General features: G+C 44.2%; 1 protein-coding gene across 2 annotated transcripts in view; it reads left to right on the forward strand.

Annotated features, from left to right (window-relative positions):
* Nucleotides 1-1,475: 1,475 nt before the first annotated feature.
* Nucleotides 1,476-17,364, forward strand: part of LOC131204958 (pre-mRNA 3'-end-processing factor FIP1-like) — a 46,113-nt gene continuing 30,224 nt past the window's right edge. For both annotated transcript variants that reach the window (XM_058196670.1, XM_058196671.1), the window contains exons 1-4: nucleotides 1,476-1,863; nucleotides 13,030-13,066; nucleotides 14,264-14,345; nucleotides 17,207-17,307. In XM_058196670.1, coding sequence (XP_058052653.1) covers nucleotides 1,791-1,863; nucleotides 13,030-13,066; nucleotides 14,264-14,345; nucleotides 17,207-17,307 — 293 coding nt within the window. In that variant the 5' untranslated portion in view covers nucleotides 1,476-1,790. The remainder of the gene's footprint in view (nucleotides 1,864-13,029; nucleotides 13,067-14,263; nucleotides 14,346-17,206; nucleotides 17,308-17,364) is intronic.

Consider the following 17,364-nt stretch of genomic DNA (forward strand, 5'->3'; position numbering starts at 1 on the left):
AATCACAATTGAGCCCCAAATTTCTGCTGCTAAGTTCTTGCCACAGCGGGTAAGTTAATCATTGTAATTGTTAAGTGAGTAACGCAGTTGGCTTCCCCATTGACTTTGCTTGTCAAATGGTCTCAATATGAGACCGTGTTGTCCCAGGAGAGTGCCACTGTCGTAAGTGCTTGCCAGTTGCCAAGCATCTGAATTTTAATCACATGGCCATGGGGAAGCCACTGAAAACTGACCATCGGTCACTTTTTTCAGTACCCTTGTAACTGAACGGTGGCTAAATGAATAGTTTAAGTCAAGAACTACCTGTAAAGCATTTACATCTGATGTAGTTTTAGAATGTAAAAAATGGTTCAAGTTTGCCTTAAATCGATTTCTAACCTCTGCCCACTTTTCCTTTGAACAACCATTTGTCTGAAATAGTGTAAGGTCTGCTTAAGAAAGAGGCTGGACTAGAAGACCTCCAAGGTCCCTTCCAACTCGATTATTCTGCAATAAAATGGAAATTGATAGAATTTTGACTTCACCTACATCCCTGCAATCGCCTAGTGGTCTCCCATCCTAACCCTGTTGTATTGAAATCCTTCCCAGCCTTTTCCCTGAGCACCCAATGCCGACTAGCAGCAGCCTGGAGGTTTGCAGTGGAGCAGCTTCCCAATCCCCCCACCCCCCACCCCCTGAAACTTCCCCCCAACTCATCCTACAAACGGAAATACAAGGATGAGGTTTCAGGGTTTGCAGCCTCTCAATCTCCTTTCTTCCCGCCGGGTAAGCAAAGATGCCATCTTAACATCAGGGTGGGGCCCCCAAATTCCCGCAAAGCCCCCTTGGGCGAGATTAGCGGAGAGGTCGCTCCGAATCCACGAGTCCAGTCCAAGAAAGGCGGTTTGCACTTGGGAACGCCAATCCCGGGTTAACCGAATAACCCGAATTGGAAGAAGGGACCTTGAGGGTCTTCTAGTCCAACCCCCTTCCCGAGCCGGAGACCCCAGAGTTACTACCACTCCGAACAAACGGTTGTCCAGTCTCGGGTTAAAAGCTGCCGCTGATGGAACACCCACCACTTCTGGAGGCAAGCCGTTCCACTGGGGCAGGGGTCTCCAACCTTGGCAACTTTAAGCCTGGAGGATTTCAACTCCCAGAAACCCCCAGCCAGCAAAGCTGGCTGGGGGATTCTGGGAGTTGAAGTCCTCCAGGCTTAAAGCTGCCAAGGTTGGAGACCCCTGCACTGGGGAATTCTTCTGTCGGGAAGTTTTTCCTTCGTTCTAGGTTGCAACCCCCGCCGCCCACTCGCCCGCAGATGATCCCCTTGGCGCAGCCGGCCACCCCGGAGCCCATCGCGCGGGCCCGAAGCGCCGGCTCTGCCCAGGCCCGGGCAACTGGCAACTCGGCGGCGCGCTCGGGCTGCGGGGCGCTAGGACCTGGCCGTCTCTCGCTGCAGGGGCCGCCGCCGCCGCCGCCGCCTCCCTCTCCCGGCCTGGGCGCCGCTGGCTGCGGCTCCCCCGCCGGAGCTGGGCTCTTTTTGTGGCGGGTGGCTGGCCGGCGACCGAGCGAGCGAGGGAGGGAGGGAGCGAGCGCGCGCTCGGCGGCGGCTGCTGCTGCTGCTGCTGCGGCGCCTCCGGGGAGCAGCCGCGAAGGGCGAGCGGGGATGGCGGCGGCTGCAGGGGCGCTTTAGCCCGGCGGGGCTGCCGCAGCGAGCGCTCCGTGCAGGATGCAGCAGCCGGGGCGGCGCTGAGCCCGGCCGGTTCTCCCTCTGGCTGCAGGCGCGGCCCGCGCGCCCCCCCGGCCCCGCCATGGCCACCGACCTGGAGCCCGCGGCCGTGCAGCTGGAGGCGGAGGAGGACGAGGAGCAGTGGCTCTACGGAGGTGGGGGCGGCAGCGGGGCGGGGGGAGGCTGTGCACAGGCCGCCGCTCGTCCGCGCTGGGGAGTGGGCGAATCCCGGGCTGCCTCCCCCGCCGGGCGTTGCCGCGGACCCGGGATGCAGCCCGGCGAAGCTGCGGGAGGTTGGAGCGCTTTGCGCTTTCCTCTCCGGACAATGCTGCTCGCCGGCCCGGGCTTGGAAGCCCATGATCCTCGGGCTGGTTGGGGATGATGGGATTGGCCGGCCGGCGCGTTGGAGGCAGAGCCGGCGGCCCCTCGGTGGGAAATCGGAAGAAGAGCGGGCCGGGGGCTTCTCTGGGCAAGGGCGCCCCCCGGGTGCAGGAATCCGCGGGCCGGGGACCTCCGGCTCGGGGATGCTCCGCCCGGTGACACCCCAACGGACAGGGGAGGGTTGGGAACACAACAACGCACCAGCAAGGTCAAAGCCTTTGAGAATCCGAGCAAGTAGGGAGGGTTCCAGGCCAATGCGGGTGCCCCCCTCCCCGCCCCCCCGGCCCCCCTTCCAGAAGATGGGATCTGCTGCCTTGAAAATATTTCAGTCTTTCCTTTAACAGAACAAGAGAGCTGGAAGGGACCTTGAAGGTCTTCTAGTTCAACCCCCTGCTCAAGCAGGAGACCTCTATCTACCATTCCAGACAAGTGGCCCATCCAGTGTTTTCTCAGAGACCAGCCGACCCCTTTCAGAAGAAACAATTGATGGTTCACCGTGATTCACACTTGGGCTGGGTTTACGCAACAACTTGGACCTCAAAGTAGCCAACCACATTTTCATCCAGGTTGTTGTGTGATCCTGACCTCTTCTCTCATGTGACCCAAGCAGGGGTCTCCAAACTTGACAACTTGTAAGATTTGTGGCCTTCAACTCCCAGAATTCCCCAGCTAGTAGGGCTTGCTGGGGATTTCTGGGAGTCAAAATCCGAAAGTCTCGAAAGTTGCCAAGTTTGGAGACCCCTACTTTAAAGTAAGGGAATAGAAACTCACCTGAGCATTCAGGAAGGCTCTCCCCAATCTCTGGCCAGGTCCAATAGTCCAACCCAGATTGATCATATCATCTGTCAGTGGTAGATGAATGAAGAATAAGGTTTCCCGTCCCATGGGGGTTACAGTATAATTTGATAGGAAAATGAGCAGCAAGGAGAAGTCGACGAATGGAAGGAGAGCTTAAACTTTAAGGAGTGGTTGGAGAATCTACATTCAGGTGGGTTGACACCTCCTGAGAGTTAATCACAGCAAACAAGTGTGCTTAAGTGGAGACTTCAAAAAACTTTGGGGAGGTTATAAGGAGGGATTGGGAGAGATGGCTTGCCATGGGGGACAGTTCTAGGACTAAGGGGAAGCACGGCCTAGTGAATGGCCCTTCAAAGGAAACAGAATTTCAGGTGAGGCAGCTGCATGACCCTGGTTGGGACATTTAGGCCCAACTGCTTCTCAAAAGTGAAATGCCTGGTGGGGGAAAAAGGAAGAGTCCTCTTCCAAGTAAGTAATTTAAACAAAACTTGTGGTATATTATTAGGGGATTCAAACGATTGAATTTGTGCTTGCCCAGAATGGGGTGGTAGAAAGGACTTGCCATGGGAACCACCTGGACAGGACTTCCAGATGAAACCAAATTGTATACTTTCATAACTATGTTAAAAGAATGTTCGTTTTCATTGTGATTTCTGAAATTCAGGGAGAACTGGCAAGAATGGCTATTCTTCCGTGTTGTCATTGTATGAACAGCTAGGATTGAATTGGTGGTTTTTCAATACAGTGGTTTAATGTTAAACTAGGGTTTCCCAACCTTGAGAACTTTAAGTCCTGAGGAATTCAGCCCCCAGAATTCCCCAGCCAACAATTGTGGACTTTAAATCCCAGAAATCCTCAGGCAGCCATTGCTGGCTGAGGAATTCTGGGAGTTGAAGTCCACAGGTCTTGAAAGTTGTCAAGGTTGGGAAACCCAGCATTAAACCATGATTTTAAGTTAAGTGCATAAGCAAAAGAAGGGGGAAAAAACCCCAACCCCATACTGAGCAAAGTTTTAATTGTCTTTTTTAGGTACGAAAGAAATGGTTCCATTTTATTTCTCCTGGTTGCTTGCTCTTGGTTCAGTACAAACCAAGTTTTGTGTCTTAAAATATAACACTTGCCAATTGCTAATCCAGCTGTTTGCAAACCTTGTATTTAACCTTGTTAAGAAGTAGCTTGCATTTCTATCAGGCCAAGGATTCCTGGTTTATATAATAACATTCTGGGTATCAGAGATGGTTTTTCCTATAGATTTGTGTGTTTTTTTCCACTTTTAGAACTGTGCTTTAGGACCATGCCTAAATACAGTCAGAGACTTCATTTATCCATCAAAGCTTGGCCATTCAGTACAGTATAGTAGTCCTTGACTTTCAAACATCCATTTAGTGACCATTCAAAGTTACAATGGCACTGAAAAAAGTGACTTATGACAGTTTTTCACAAATACAACCCTGCAGCATCTTCGGGTCATATGATAAAAATTCAGACATTTGGGAATAGAATAGAATAGAATTTTTATTGGCCAAGTGTGATTGGACATACAAGGAATTTGTCTTGGTGCATATGCTCTCAGTGTACATAAAAGAAAAGATACGTTCATCAAGGTACAACATTTACAACACAATTGATGATCAATATATCAATATAAATCATAAGGATTGCCAGCAACAAAGTTACAGTCATACAGTCATAAGTGGAAAGAGATTGGTGACGGGAACTATGAGAAGATTAATAGTAGTGCAGATTCAGTAAATAGTCTGACAGTGTTGAGGGAATTATTTGTTTAGCAGAGTGATGGCCTTCGGGAAAAAACTGTTCTTGTGTCTAGTTGTTGTGGTGCACAATGCTCTATAGCGTCGTTTTGAGGGTAGGAGTTGAAACAGTTTATGTCCAGGATGCGAGGGATCTGTAAATATTTTCACGGCCCTCTTCTTGATTCGTGCAGTATTCAGGTCCTCAATGGAAGGCAAGTTGGTAGCAATTATTTTTTCTGCAGTTGGTTCCTATTTATGACGGTTGCAGGGTCTTTGGGTCGTGTGATCATCGTTTGTAACATTCTGACCCGCAAAGTCCGTGGGGAAGCCGGATTCATTTAACAGCTGTGTTACTAACTTAACAACTGCAGTGATTTCAATATGGCAAGAAAGGTCATAAAATGGGGCAAAATTCACTTGAAACTGTTTTGCTTAGGAATGGAAATTTTGGGCTCAATTGTGGTTGTAAGTTGAGGACTACTTGTAATTTGGTAGTTGGAATATTAAATTAAGAATGTGACACGAAAAGGTAATTGTTGTTTGACTGCAAGGTGATTTTAATCTTAAGACTATTCCGTTTATTTGGCTTTATCAGTCCCACCAGATTTATTATAAGGATACACAGCTTTACATTCTTGGTGGAAACACAAAGGGATTCAAACATTTCTGAGTCGTCGTAGGCTTTGTAAAATTAGTGCAGCAAATTCCAATAGTAGCATGTTGGTGCTTTGGGTGTGAACTTATGGTTCAGAAGTAGCCTTGTGGATCCATCTCTGCAGTTCTAGCTGAGTTAGAGCTGGAGAGCTAAGCAAGCATGGATAAAATTGGGTCATGGAATCAAGTTATGCAGTATTGTAGGCTAAGGAACATGTTGCAGACACTTCTCCATTTTTCTGGGTTGTTTTTTTGTTCGTTTGCTTGTTTGTTTCTAAAAAGATCTGTGCAGTGGCCGTTTTAATCAATAGGCAGATTATCTAAGAACATCATTGGCATCCTTCAGTCTCAAAAGTCTTGGGTATCGTGCTCTGGAAAGAGGTCCTAAAACAGCATCTAATGTGGCTAAAAAGGCCAATTCAGGAGTGGCAATCCCTTCCACACTGAGGGCAGATACATTCGGTCCCCTGCCCAGCCCCCAGATTTCGCTGGTTCTGGGACTGCCTCTTTGCCTCAGCCTGCCGAACAAATGTCTCTTCTAATTGGAGAAGGCGGTGCTGTGTCTTTAGCCTCCAAGCTGAACGATCGGAGGTGAAGGTTTTTCCATTGTTAATGTCCATTCCCAGGGCCTTTAGGTCCCTCTTGCAGATATCCTTATATCACAGCTGTGGTCTCCCTCTGAAGCACTTTCCCTGCACTAATTCTCCATACAGGAGATCTTTCGGAATCCGACCATCAGCCGTTCTCACGACATGCCCAAGCCAGCGCATATGTTGCTATTTCAATAGTGTATACATGCTAGAAATTCCAGCACGTTCCAAGACTGCGCTATTTGGAACTGTTGTGTCTTGTCCGCTCTCACCGCAGCCGGGGTCTGCTTATCTGCTCCTGAACACGGAGGAATGTATGCCTCCCGGCCCCAGTCCTGGCTCCATGCCCATACAAGCTGCAGAGGAGGGGGCACCTCCCGGTCCCAGCCCTGGCTCCATGCCCAGGCAGGCTGCAGAGGAGGGAGCATCCCCTGGCCCCAGCCCTGGCTCCATGCCCAGGCAAACGGAGGAGCTAGACCCCTCCCCCTCCTCCACAGCATGTGAGCCTGAGGAAAGTTTACTTCCAACAACAGCTGATTGGAGTGACCCTCGCATCAGAAGATTGGATAGGCAGAGGCAACAGAAGGAAGGGAGGGGCAGGCCTTCATGAGTGCTGAGTCATGGAGCCACACCCCATGGCCTATATAAAGGATCTGCTTTCTGGCAGTCTCTGAGTCAGGCAAAGTCGAACTTATCTTGCTGAAGTCACTTACTGGTCTCCTGCCTGCTCTGAGGACTTTGCTAGGACTTTGGGCAGAGCTGCAGAGGCAAACCTGATTCGGATTTCCCTGACCCGGCCGTCAGCGGAGGAGTGGGACACGACAGGAACTTTGTCTTGCCAGGTGATGCCAAGAATATGTTGGAGACAGCACATATGAAAGATGTTCAACTTTCTCTCCAGCCGTATGTAAAGGGTCCAAGACTCATCTAAGAACATAGAGAACAAATTAATGTGGGAGATCAGGTTTTAGTTTCTTAAGGTTGGGAGTTAACAAGTATGCTAAACTGCTTTAGTTCCCAGATGTTATTGTGATAAAGAATAATGAAATAGAATAACAGAGTTGGAAAGGACCTTGGAGGTCTTATAATCCAACATCCTGCGCAATACCATTTCCTACAGAGGCTGTCCAATCTCTTCTTAAAAACCTCCAGTGATGGAACACCCACAACTTCTGGAGGCAAGCTGTTCCACAGGTTAATTGTTCTCACTGTCAGGAAATTTCTCCTTAGTTCTAGGTTGTTTCTCTCCTTGATTAGTTTCCATCCATTATTCCTTATCTGGCCTTCGGGTGCTTTGGAGAATAGTTTGACCCCCTCTTCTCTGTGACAGCCCCTTAGATTGGAACATAGCTATCATGTCACCCCAGTCCTTTTCTCCCTTAAACTAGCCATACCCAGTTCCTGCAAACCATTCCTTGTATGTTTTAGCCTCCAGCTCCCTAATCATCTTTGTTCTTCTTCTGTGCATTCTTTTCTGGAGTCTCAACATTTTTTTTTAATATTGTAGCAACGAAAACAAAATTCCAAGTGTGATCATACGAAGGCATAAAGTGGTATTAACACTTCACGTGACCTTGATTCTATCCCTCTGTTAATGCAGCCTAGAACTGTGTTGGCTTTTCTGGCTGCTGCAGCACATGGCTGGCTCATACTTCAGTGATTGTCCACTAGAACTCCAAGATCTCTTTCACAGTTACTGGTATTAAGCCAGGGGAACAAGAATGAAATATGGCTGCTCTGTCCCTTTCAGAAAAAAAAAATGTCTTCATTACATTTTAAACTGCTAACTCTTATCTATGGATCAGGAGTCTCAGCCAGACATAGTTTTCATCAGTCTGTATTTTGAGTTTCCTGGCAGTCATCAAGAGTGACTTTTATGCTCTATTTTTTAGCAATGTTATTTCAGACTTTAAAACTATTGGTGTGATGATACTCCCTAGTTAGCCAGGTGTTTCTAGACACATACCAACAAAAAGCTATCCAGTTTTTTTAAGTTATGTAAACCATAATAGATCTCTTGGATGGTATCAAAAATAACATTCTGGGGACCTTTAGAACCTTACTTGGATAAATAGGAATTTTTCTTCTTTTCTAATGTGTTTAGGTTATTATAATGGCACAGTGTTGAAGCCTATTGGTTCCAGGTCTCTATTAAAAGAATGTTAGCTTCCGTCGTGAGCTTAAAACACATTTATTCATCTGCGCAGGACTGGACTAGATTTTAAATTTATAGTGGTTTTAATTGGTTTTAATATTTATACTATTTTTTTAATAATTTGGCTTTTAGGATAAGTTTTTTAATGGTTATCTTAATTTGTACATATGTTTTTTACTTGCCTGTGAAGCGCCCTGAGTCCTCCGGGAGATAGGGCGGTATACAAATACGATTAATAAATAAATAAATAAATAAATGTTAAGAACGGAGTCATCTGACCATGCATTACTCTTGAGAAGATGAACCGAGTCTTTGGTTTTGCACATAGGCCATCAGTGCAGAGTTTCCATCCTTTTTTATTTGAAGCAGAAGTGCTTTAAATAAACAAAGATAGGTAACTGAACCCAGAATGAATTAATGGCGCAATAAGAGCAAATCTCTCCAGTGAACTGTTTAAACAGGCCCAGCACTTAAGAAGGGAGAAACATGTTGTATAGAGGAAGTGAACTGTCATACATGCCATCTCAATCAAGAGGGAATTTTTAAAAAAATTTCGTAGGCTGTTTGTCAGATCAGTACTAAGGAAAATGCCACTTCCTTAGCATCTGCTTGATTGGAACTGTTGCTATTATCCCGGTATATTAAATGTGAATGTTATGCTGCTCTCTGAGCTTGCTGTTTGCCTGAAGACATTTTGTTACCCAACTAAGTAACATCATCAATGCAAGAGAATGTAGGGTTTGCCCCCTGTTTATGTATAGTAGCCTGGATTGCCAGGGTTAGTGGAGGTCTGGTTCTGCTCCTTCCAAGTTCCTTGATTAGAGTATTGTTTTCTGCTTGATCGTTCAGTGTTGGTCCCTGCTTAACTGGTTTATCTCTATGTGTCTGTTGTGTCAGTCAGCCATAGACACAGAGACACAATAAACGTGTGTCAGACATCCATAGAAACACAGACAAAATAAAATAAATGTGTCGGCCATTCACAGATGCATAAGCACAATAAAAATGTGGTAGCCAGCACATAGGCGGAGGGGTCTAGGACGACTTGTTGCGGCTAACTAAGTTGTCCCATTCTGTAGACAGAGATAAGCCACATTTACACAGCATTTAAAAGAAACAATTAAAAAGTAAGAAGGTAACAAAAAGAAGAACTCAAAAAAGAACAGAACACAGGCAATCAAACCAGCAGAAAATAGTATCTTAATTAAGGAACTACCACAGGGAAACTTACCCCGCAGGGTAAGCTCCTGTATATAAACAGGCAGCAAACCCCATACTCACTCACACTGATGATGTTACCTAGTTTGGTAATGAAATGTCTGCAAGAAAACCACCAAGCTCAAAGAGCACCAAGGACTCCACCGTTCAACCCTGAGCTACAATTTGTTGTGTCTTGCCCGCCCTCAGAGCAGCCGGGGCCTTCTTACCTGCTCCCGAACACTGAGGAATGTATGCCTCCCAGCCCCAGTCCTGGCTCCATGCCCAGACAAACTGCAGAAGAAGGAGCACCTCCCGGCCCCAGCCCTGACTCCATGCCCAGGCAAACGGAGCAGCTAGACCCCTCCCCCTCCTCCACAGCATGTGAGCCTGAGGAGGGTTTATTCCCAACAGCTGATTGGAGTGACCCTCGCATCAGAAGATTGGATAGGCGGAGGCAACAGAAGGAAGGGAGGGGCAGGCCTTAATGAGTGCTGAGTCATGGAGCCACACCCCATGGCCTATATAAAGGATCTGCTTTCTGGCAGTCTCTGAGTCAGGCAAAAGTCGAACTTATCTTGCTGAAGTCACTTACTGGTCTCCTGCCTGCTCTGAGGACTTTGCTAGGACTTTGGGCAGAGCTGCAGAGGCAAGCCTGATTCGGATTTCCCTGACCCGGCCGTCAGCGGAGGAGTGGGACACGACACAATTATTCTCTTCTAGTGGAAGTATGAGTTCTATTTTGCAAAAGTTTTAAAGAGTTTCTTTTGCACAGAGAGGGGGGGGGATTATTAGCCCTACATGAGTGAGGCATGCAGATCCATTTGTATAAACATAAATTATACAACCAGCCTGCTAATATCAAAATAGGCCCCAGATCAAAATTCGTGTGCATCCTCTTTGCCCAGGAAATGTGATGTAGGAAACATTTTGAATGTGGCTTCTTCCCTGATTTCTAAATAAAAGTAATTATGAATGAGCTGTCTGAGGTATTACTCCTTACCAACCCTTAGAATCTATGGAGTCCGGACACAGGTCCCGAAGGATGATGGGTTCTGTTGCACTGGCTGCAGAAAACTTCCCTGACTGCCCATTTGGAAATCCTGCAGTTGGAAGATCCTCAATTCAGATTTCTGCTAGATGCAGGAATCCAAATGAAAGCATCCCCTACAGAAACACACCCAGCAAAAGGGAGATGATCACTTTGCTTGGTTGCTGCTCCTACTGCCAAATTGCTGTCCTCACTTATTCTTGGAATGTTTTTCCAACATTCAACTGGCATTTGCTTTCTTGCAAATTGAGAGCGTTGTTCTGTCTCCTGATATGGGATGATCTGGATGTTAGGAAATCCTGGAGGTTGTAAATAAACAAAATATTTTGGCAAAAGCAGCAGCAAAACACTTCCATGTGGCTGCCAAGAAAACGCCATGGAAAAGTTCTCGAAGTCATCAGGGTTGATTCCGGGTTGAAGGATTGCTGCTTGGGTGTCACTATTTATTTATTTATTTATTTATTTATTTAATCAAATTTGTATACCGCCCTATCTCCCGAGGGACTCAGGGCGGTTCACAGGCAAATAAAAACATATAAATACAAATTAAGATCACAATTAAAAAACTTATTCTAAAGCCAAATTAATTAAAAATGATATAAATACTAAAACCAATTAAAATCAATATAAATTTAAAATCTAGTCCAGTCCTGCGCAAATAAATAAATGTGTTTTAAGCTCATGACGGAAGGTTCGGAGGTCCGGAAGTTGACGAAGTCCTGGCGGGAGTTCGTTCCAGAGGGTGGGAGCCCCCACAGAAAAGGCCTTTCCCCTGGGTGTCGCCAGACGACACTGCCTAGCTGACGGCACCCTGAGGAGTCCCTCTCTGTGAGAGTGTACGGGTCGGTGAGAGGTATTCGGTAGCAGCAGGCGGTCCCGTAAGTAACCCGGCCCTATGCCATGGAGCGCTTTAAAGATGGTTACCAAAACCTTGAAGCGCACCCGGAAGGCCACAGGTAGCCAGTGCAGTCTGCGCAGGATAGGTGTCCTATAGTTAGAAGAGAGACATAAGATAGGAAGAGATGGAGTACAGGGACAGTCTAGAAAAGCAATTGCTCCTTCTTGCTCACTTTTTTGTCTGCATCCAGTGGTGAAGTTCAAAAGTTTTCCCTACTGGTTCTGTGAGCCTGGTTTGGTGGGTGTGGCTTGGTGGCAGTGGTGAAATTGATTTTTTTTTAACTACCAGTTCTGTGGGCGTGGCTTAGTGGTCATGTGAGTGGCTTGGTGGGGCTGGGGGGGGGGTCATGTGAGTGGCTGGATATGGCCAACTCAATGTCACTCCCAGCCACATCTACCCAGGTTTTGTGGCTCCTGGTGTTTTCTGTGAGAAATGGGTCATGTGACTGAGTGGGCATGGCCAACTTGATTGGTCTCACCCTTAGGAAATTTCTCCTTAGTCCAACTCACAATAAAATAGCACAATAAAATACCACTGTTCCAATATTTAGAATAGAATAGAATAGAATAGAATAGAATAGAATAGAATAGAATAGAATAGAATAGAATAGAATAGAATAGAATAGAATAGAATAGAATAGAATAACAGAGTTGGAAAGGACCTTGGAGGTCTTCTAGTCCAACCCCCTGCTTAGACAGGAAACCCTACACCATTTCAGACAAATGATTATCCAGTCTCTTCTTAAAAACTTCCAGTGTTGGAGCATTTACAACTTCTGGAGGCAAGTTGTTCCACTGATCAATTGTTTTGTCAGGAAATTTGAGGGGCTCCTACAAAAATGTGGCAGTTAAATCTATTTTCCAAAACACCAAAAGGTACAACAAGGAACAATGGATGGAAACTAACCAAAGAGAGAAGCAACCTAGGACTAAGGAGAAATTTCCTAAGGGTGAGACCAATTAACCAATGGAATAGCTTGCCTTCAGAAGTTGTGGGTGCTCCATTACTAGAGGCTTTCAAAAAGAGTGAGGGAAGTACACCTCAAAATGACAGTGCCAGGAACCACTAAAACAATGCAGAAAACTTAAAACAGCCATTCCCCCTTAAAAAAATCAACCCCAAAGCAAACGCAGCAGCTGAGGGAGACTAAGAGCAGCTGCTCAGGCTAATTGAAAACCTGGGCATGCTGCCAAAAGCCATTAACCCTCCCAACTCTATTATTATGTTCTCTATGTTCTAAATTGGGTGCTTCACAGCAGAGGCAATACAGCTGGCTGGACCACACATGCATTAAATTTACGGCCTGTATGATCAAGCTGCATCATTGTCCCCTCCTGTATCTTTCCCCCCAGTAAGAAACAAGAAGTAGCCAACATTGCAGCAGCTATAAAAGGTCTTGGGAAACTCCAGGGAGTAGCTCCAGCTGATCACAGAGGTGTTACTTAATACTCTTTATAATGAAAATGTTCATAATCTTATCATTTTATCCTTCTTCCTGAAGGGAAGAGGTTAATCCTGTCAATTTGTGTTGTTTATTGACTTGATTCAGCTGCATTTCAGCTGCAACTCTTAAGTGGAGCTATTAACTGAAGGGAGGGAGAGAGAGAAAAAAACCTCTCTTGCTCTTTATTTTTAACCAGTTCTCCGAATTGCCTAAGCAATTTGGGGCAAACCGGTAAGAACCAGTTGAATTTCTCCTGTGTCCGCATCCCACCACCCTTCCATACTCCATTGTAATTGGTCAATAGGAACACCTCATAAGACTACAGTGAGTTCTTGTTTACAAATGTTGAAGGATTAATCTTTGCCTTTAATTAATATTTGTCTTTCTCCCTATTTTTAGATGACAATGGTAAGCCAGAAGATGGACCAATATCTGGGTAAATCTTCAAGTTTTTCATTTAGAATCAAACATATTTAGGTCAGGTAGCAACCTTCTGTAACATGATGCTCTTCAGATCTGTTGGACTTCAATCTCCATGACACCCAGCAAGGTTATGCCATGCTAAATGAACATCATAGCATATAACATATATAAATGCTATATTTCTATATAATATTATATAACGTTTCTGGAGCACATAAGTTACGGAGGTACTTGATGTTACATTAAGTTAATTGAATTACATTAAATTTACGTTACCTTAGATTAAATTAATGTTGTTACATTAATTGTAAAAGCTTTAGTGTAGCTTTGTCACTTCTGCTTATTTTTTTATTTTTTTATTTTTTTATTTTTAATTTACATTTATATCCCGCCCTTCTCCGAAGACTCAGGGCGGCTTACAGTGTATAAGGCAATAGTCTCATTCTATTTGTATATTAGAATCAAACATATTTAGGTCAGGTAGCAACCTTCTGTAACATGATGCTCTTCAGATCTGTTGGACTTCAATCTCCATGACACCCAGCAAGGTTATGCCATGCTAAATGAACATCATAGCATATAACATATATAAATGCTATATTTCTATATAATATTATATAACGTTTCTGGAGCACATCAAGTTACGGAGGTACTTGATGTTACATTAAGTTAATTGAATTACATTAAATTTACGTTACCTTAGATTAAATTAATGTTGTTACATTAATTGTAAAAGCTTTAGTGTAGCTTTGTCACTTCTGCTTATTCCCAGCATCAAAACCTCATTACTTAAAAAACCCCAAAAATTCTTTTTTTATATCTGTTATTTGCATTTTATTTTCTCATTTGGAGTTCTAAATTCTGTTTTAGTCACATTCCTTTGGATGGATGGATGACCAGGAGCAGGCTTGCTTTCCAACTGAAGACAGGATAAGAATTTGTGAAACCAGTGCAAAACTCAGCCAGGTAGTTGGGAACCAAGCCTGTTCCTGGTAAACCAAGCCCATTAATTGTTTCTTGAGCTCAGGGTCCTGCAGGAGCTTAGTTTTGGCTGCAGTTGAGCATGCCAAGGATAACCCTATATGTGACATCTGCATAGGAAGGAATACTTTGTACGCTGGAGGGTCAGTTGTCCTACTGATTGACCAATGTAATCTTTATCTTATTGGATGGAGAAACTTGCCCTTATTGTTGTGTTTACATTTATCAGACACACTGAATCTCATCCATTGCAAGACATTCCTAAGGAGACCAGGATTGTTATCAGTGAAGACCAAGAACTGTTGCAGCAAGTAAGTGATGATCATCAAGTAGAAAGTCCAGCACAGCGTTTCCCAATCATGTGTCTGGCAAATATGTTGGAATTCATTCCCAGTCCTGTCCAGCATAGACAAGCACTGGATATTTTTCTGTCAAGGTCTAGCTGTGCTCAGAAATCTATAGAGAGTTATGTCAATGATGGGCAGAGCTCACACTAACAATAGTTGGGACCTGCCTCTTCTTTTTTTTTTTATTCAAAAAGTTTTACAGAAAATGTTTTCCCCCCCTTTCCCCCTCCCTCCCCTTCCCCCTCCCTTCACAACCCCCCTCCCCCCCCCGACTTCCCGGAACGAGCACAAGGTATAGTTAAAAATAAAACAAACATAACCTGCCTCTTTAAGTCCTGCTTTGCTGCCTCATTCTGGCAAGAGTTGGGGTGTGTTTTGTTTTGTTTTGTTGTTTACATTTATACCCCGCCCTTCTCCGAAGACTCAGGGCGGCTTACAGTGTATAAGGCAATAGTCTCATTCTATTTGTATATTTTTACAAAGTCAACTTATTGCCCCCCCAACAATCTGGGTCCTCATTTTACCTACCTTATAAAGGATGGAAGGCTGAGTCAACCTTGGGCCGGGCTTGAACCTGCAGTAATTGCAGGCTTTTGTGTTCTTAATAACAGGCCTTACCAGCCTGAGCTATCCGGCCCCTGGGGGAAATGACCAAAAGTGGGAGTGTCAAGCTAAAGTAGAGGAAGAAAGTCACCCATATGGTCTTAAGCACATTGCCATTTTCAAACAGAACATCAAAAGTTATTTTGAGTCGTGAACATCATTGATAGATACCATGCAAGTCTATGACTGTAATAAATATGTGATTGATTGATAATTGATAGAAAACCAGAGGAACCATGGATTGGATTTTAAAAAGTAATTAAGGATAAATGTGAAAAGATACTGCTGAAGAGGAAAAAGAGAAGAAAGCAAACTGGATTTTAGAACAAACCATGGAAACTGATGAAGGGAAGAGAAGGGAAGGGAAGAAGACCAAAAAACCTTCTGAAAGGCAATTAACTAAGAGTTCCAGAGACAAGAAGCACTATTACAACTGCTGTAAAGACACTGAAGGTAGAAAAACAAGAAACATCTTCCAAAAGATTTCTGAACAAAGAGGTTCCAACCTCATATCAATATGCTAAGGGACACCAATGGACAAATAGTAACCAGTTCAGTGAAGATCAAACAATAAGTAGACTGAAATTCTGTAGAGTACAGATGTCAGCATCAAGATTCTTTATAGTAGTCTTAGTATTAGCAGATGAAATCAGATCAATATTTCCATTATTACCAAGTCAGAAGGCTACAAGAATTGAAAGAACTACAGAAATATGGCAAGTAACAGAAGTATTGGTAATGGTTCCAACCTAACACAGTGGCCAACAAAGAAGTTGGTCTACATGTCAGTACCAAAATTAATGAGACTTTAGCAGACTGCACATGCTATTGTATAATATCTATAACATGCTATAACATCCAACACAGAGCTCCACATGTAAGAACTTATAAAGCTTATTTTAGAAAAGTTCAAAGAATAAAGTTCAAAGAATGGGGTTTTTTTCCAAAGAAAAATATTCAAAGAACGGTTGCTAATGCACATTAGATATCTGGAAAAAGCCAAATAATAACCAAAAATTAATCAGTAGGTGCTTCATTGATAAAATGATTGTTTTGTCAACATCAAGCTGTGGAATGTCCTTAGGAAAATGGGAATTCCAGGACACCTCGATGTCCTTCATGTATATGCAGTCAGAAAGCCACAGTCCAGACAGGACATGGCAAAACTGGCTTCAAATTGCAAATGAGTGAGAGAAGGCTACATAATTACACAATAGCAAAGTTGGCTATTAGTTAGAGATCTTCTAGTCCAGCCCCCTGCAGAAGACCCTAATACATTCCAAACAAGGGGCTGTCCAGTCTCTTCTTAAAAACTCTAGTGATGGAGTGCCCACAGCTTCATGAGGCAAGCTGTTCCACTGATTATTCTCTTTATAAATTATTACCATACATATATTTCAACATATATAAGACTATATGTTATTAATTAGTCAACCCACCTGTGGAATTTTTATTGAGAAAAGCTGGATTGGGAGAAAATGAACATGGTTGTAAAATTGAAGGAAGAAACATCACTTGCACTATGCTGATGATACTACTCTGAATAATTAAAAATGCAAATAATCTAGAAGTTCCTAAGATTAATTACAAGCAAAAGTAATAATAACTGGCCCAGCAGCCCCCAGGAAAGCCTTAAAAAAGATCATTCAGATGCCCAGTTGTGTCTCTGAGCTAAAAAATCAGAATTACACAAGACATTTTTTTTCCTGGTGACATTCTGTGGAAGTGAAAGTTGGACTTTAAAGGAGCAGGACAGAAAGAATACTGGTATTTCTCACCTTTGGTGTTCAAGAAGTCTCCTAAGAAACCTGCGGATAGCCTATGGATAGCCAAATCTGGAGTTCTCGATGACCAAGTTCAAATTACCCTACTTGGGAGGGATTATGAGAAGACCTGGCTCTCTGGAGAAGGTTCTGAGGCTCAGTAGGATGGAAGGAAGCAGAAGAGGAGAGTCAACAGCAGAGGTTCATCAGCCCAAATACAATGGTGTGAGGGCGTTGTTGGAAGACCCGAAAGAAAAAGTTTAGAGACAGATTGTCATGGAGAAAAAGTTCTCTCTCTGATTGGCAACAGTCAACACTAATCTGATAATACATAATCAGGATCCAAATCCAATTAGATGGAGCTCCCTGTACTCTCTTTTTTTTCTCATGTTCTCTCTTGTTCCTTGTGACAACTCACCTTAGTTTCTCATACTGGACATGTTACTGTCTTTGCTGTAGATCATCCCAAGTGGGGAAGATGATGAGGAGGAGAGCGACAGTGATGATGATGACATTCGAGTCACGATTGGCAATATCAAGACTGGAGCCCCATCTTATATGTATGTGTTATACCCTCCCCCAAATCCTATTCTTTACCTAGTCATGCAAGGTTTTTT

The sequence above is a fragment of the Ahaetulla prasina genome, chromosome 11 (genome assembly GCF_028640845.1).
Source record: "Ahaetulla prasina isolate Xishuangbanna chromosome 11, ASM2864084v1, whole genome shotgun sequence".
NCBI classification, from domain to species: domain Eukaryota; kingdom Metazoa; phylum Chordata; class Lepidosauria; order Squamata; family Colubridae; genus Ahaetulla; species Ahaetulla prasina.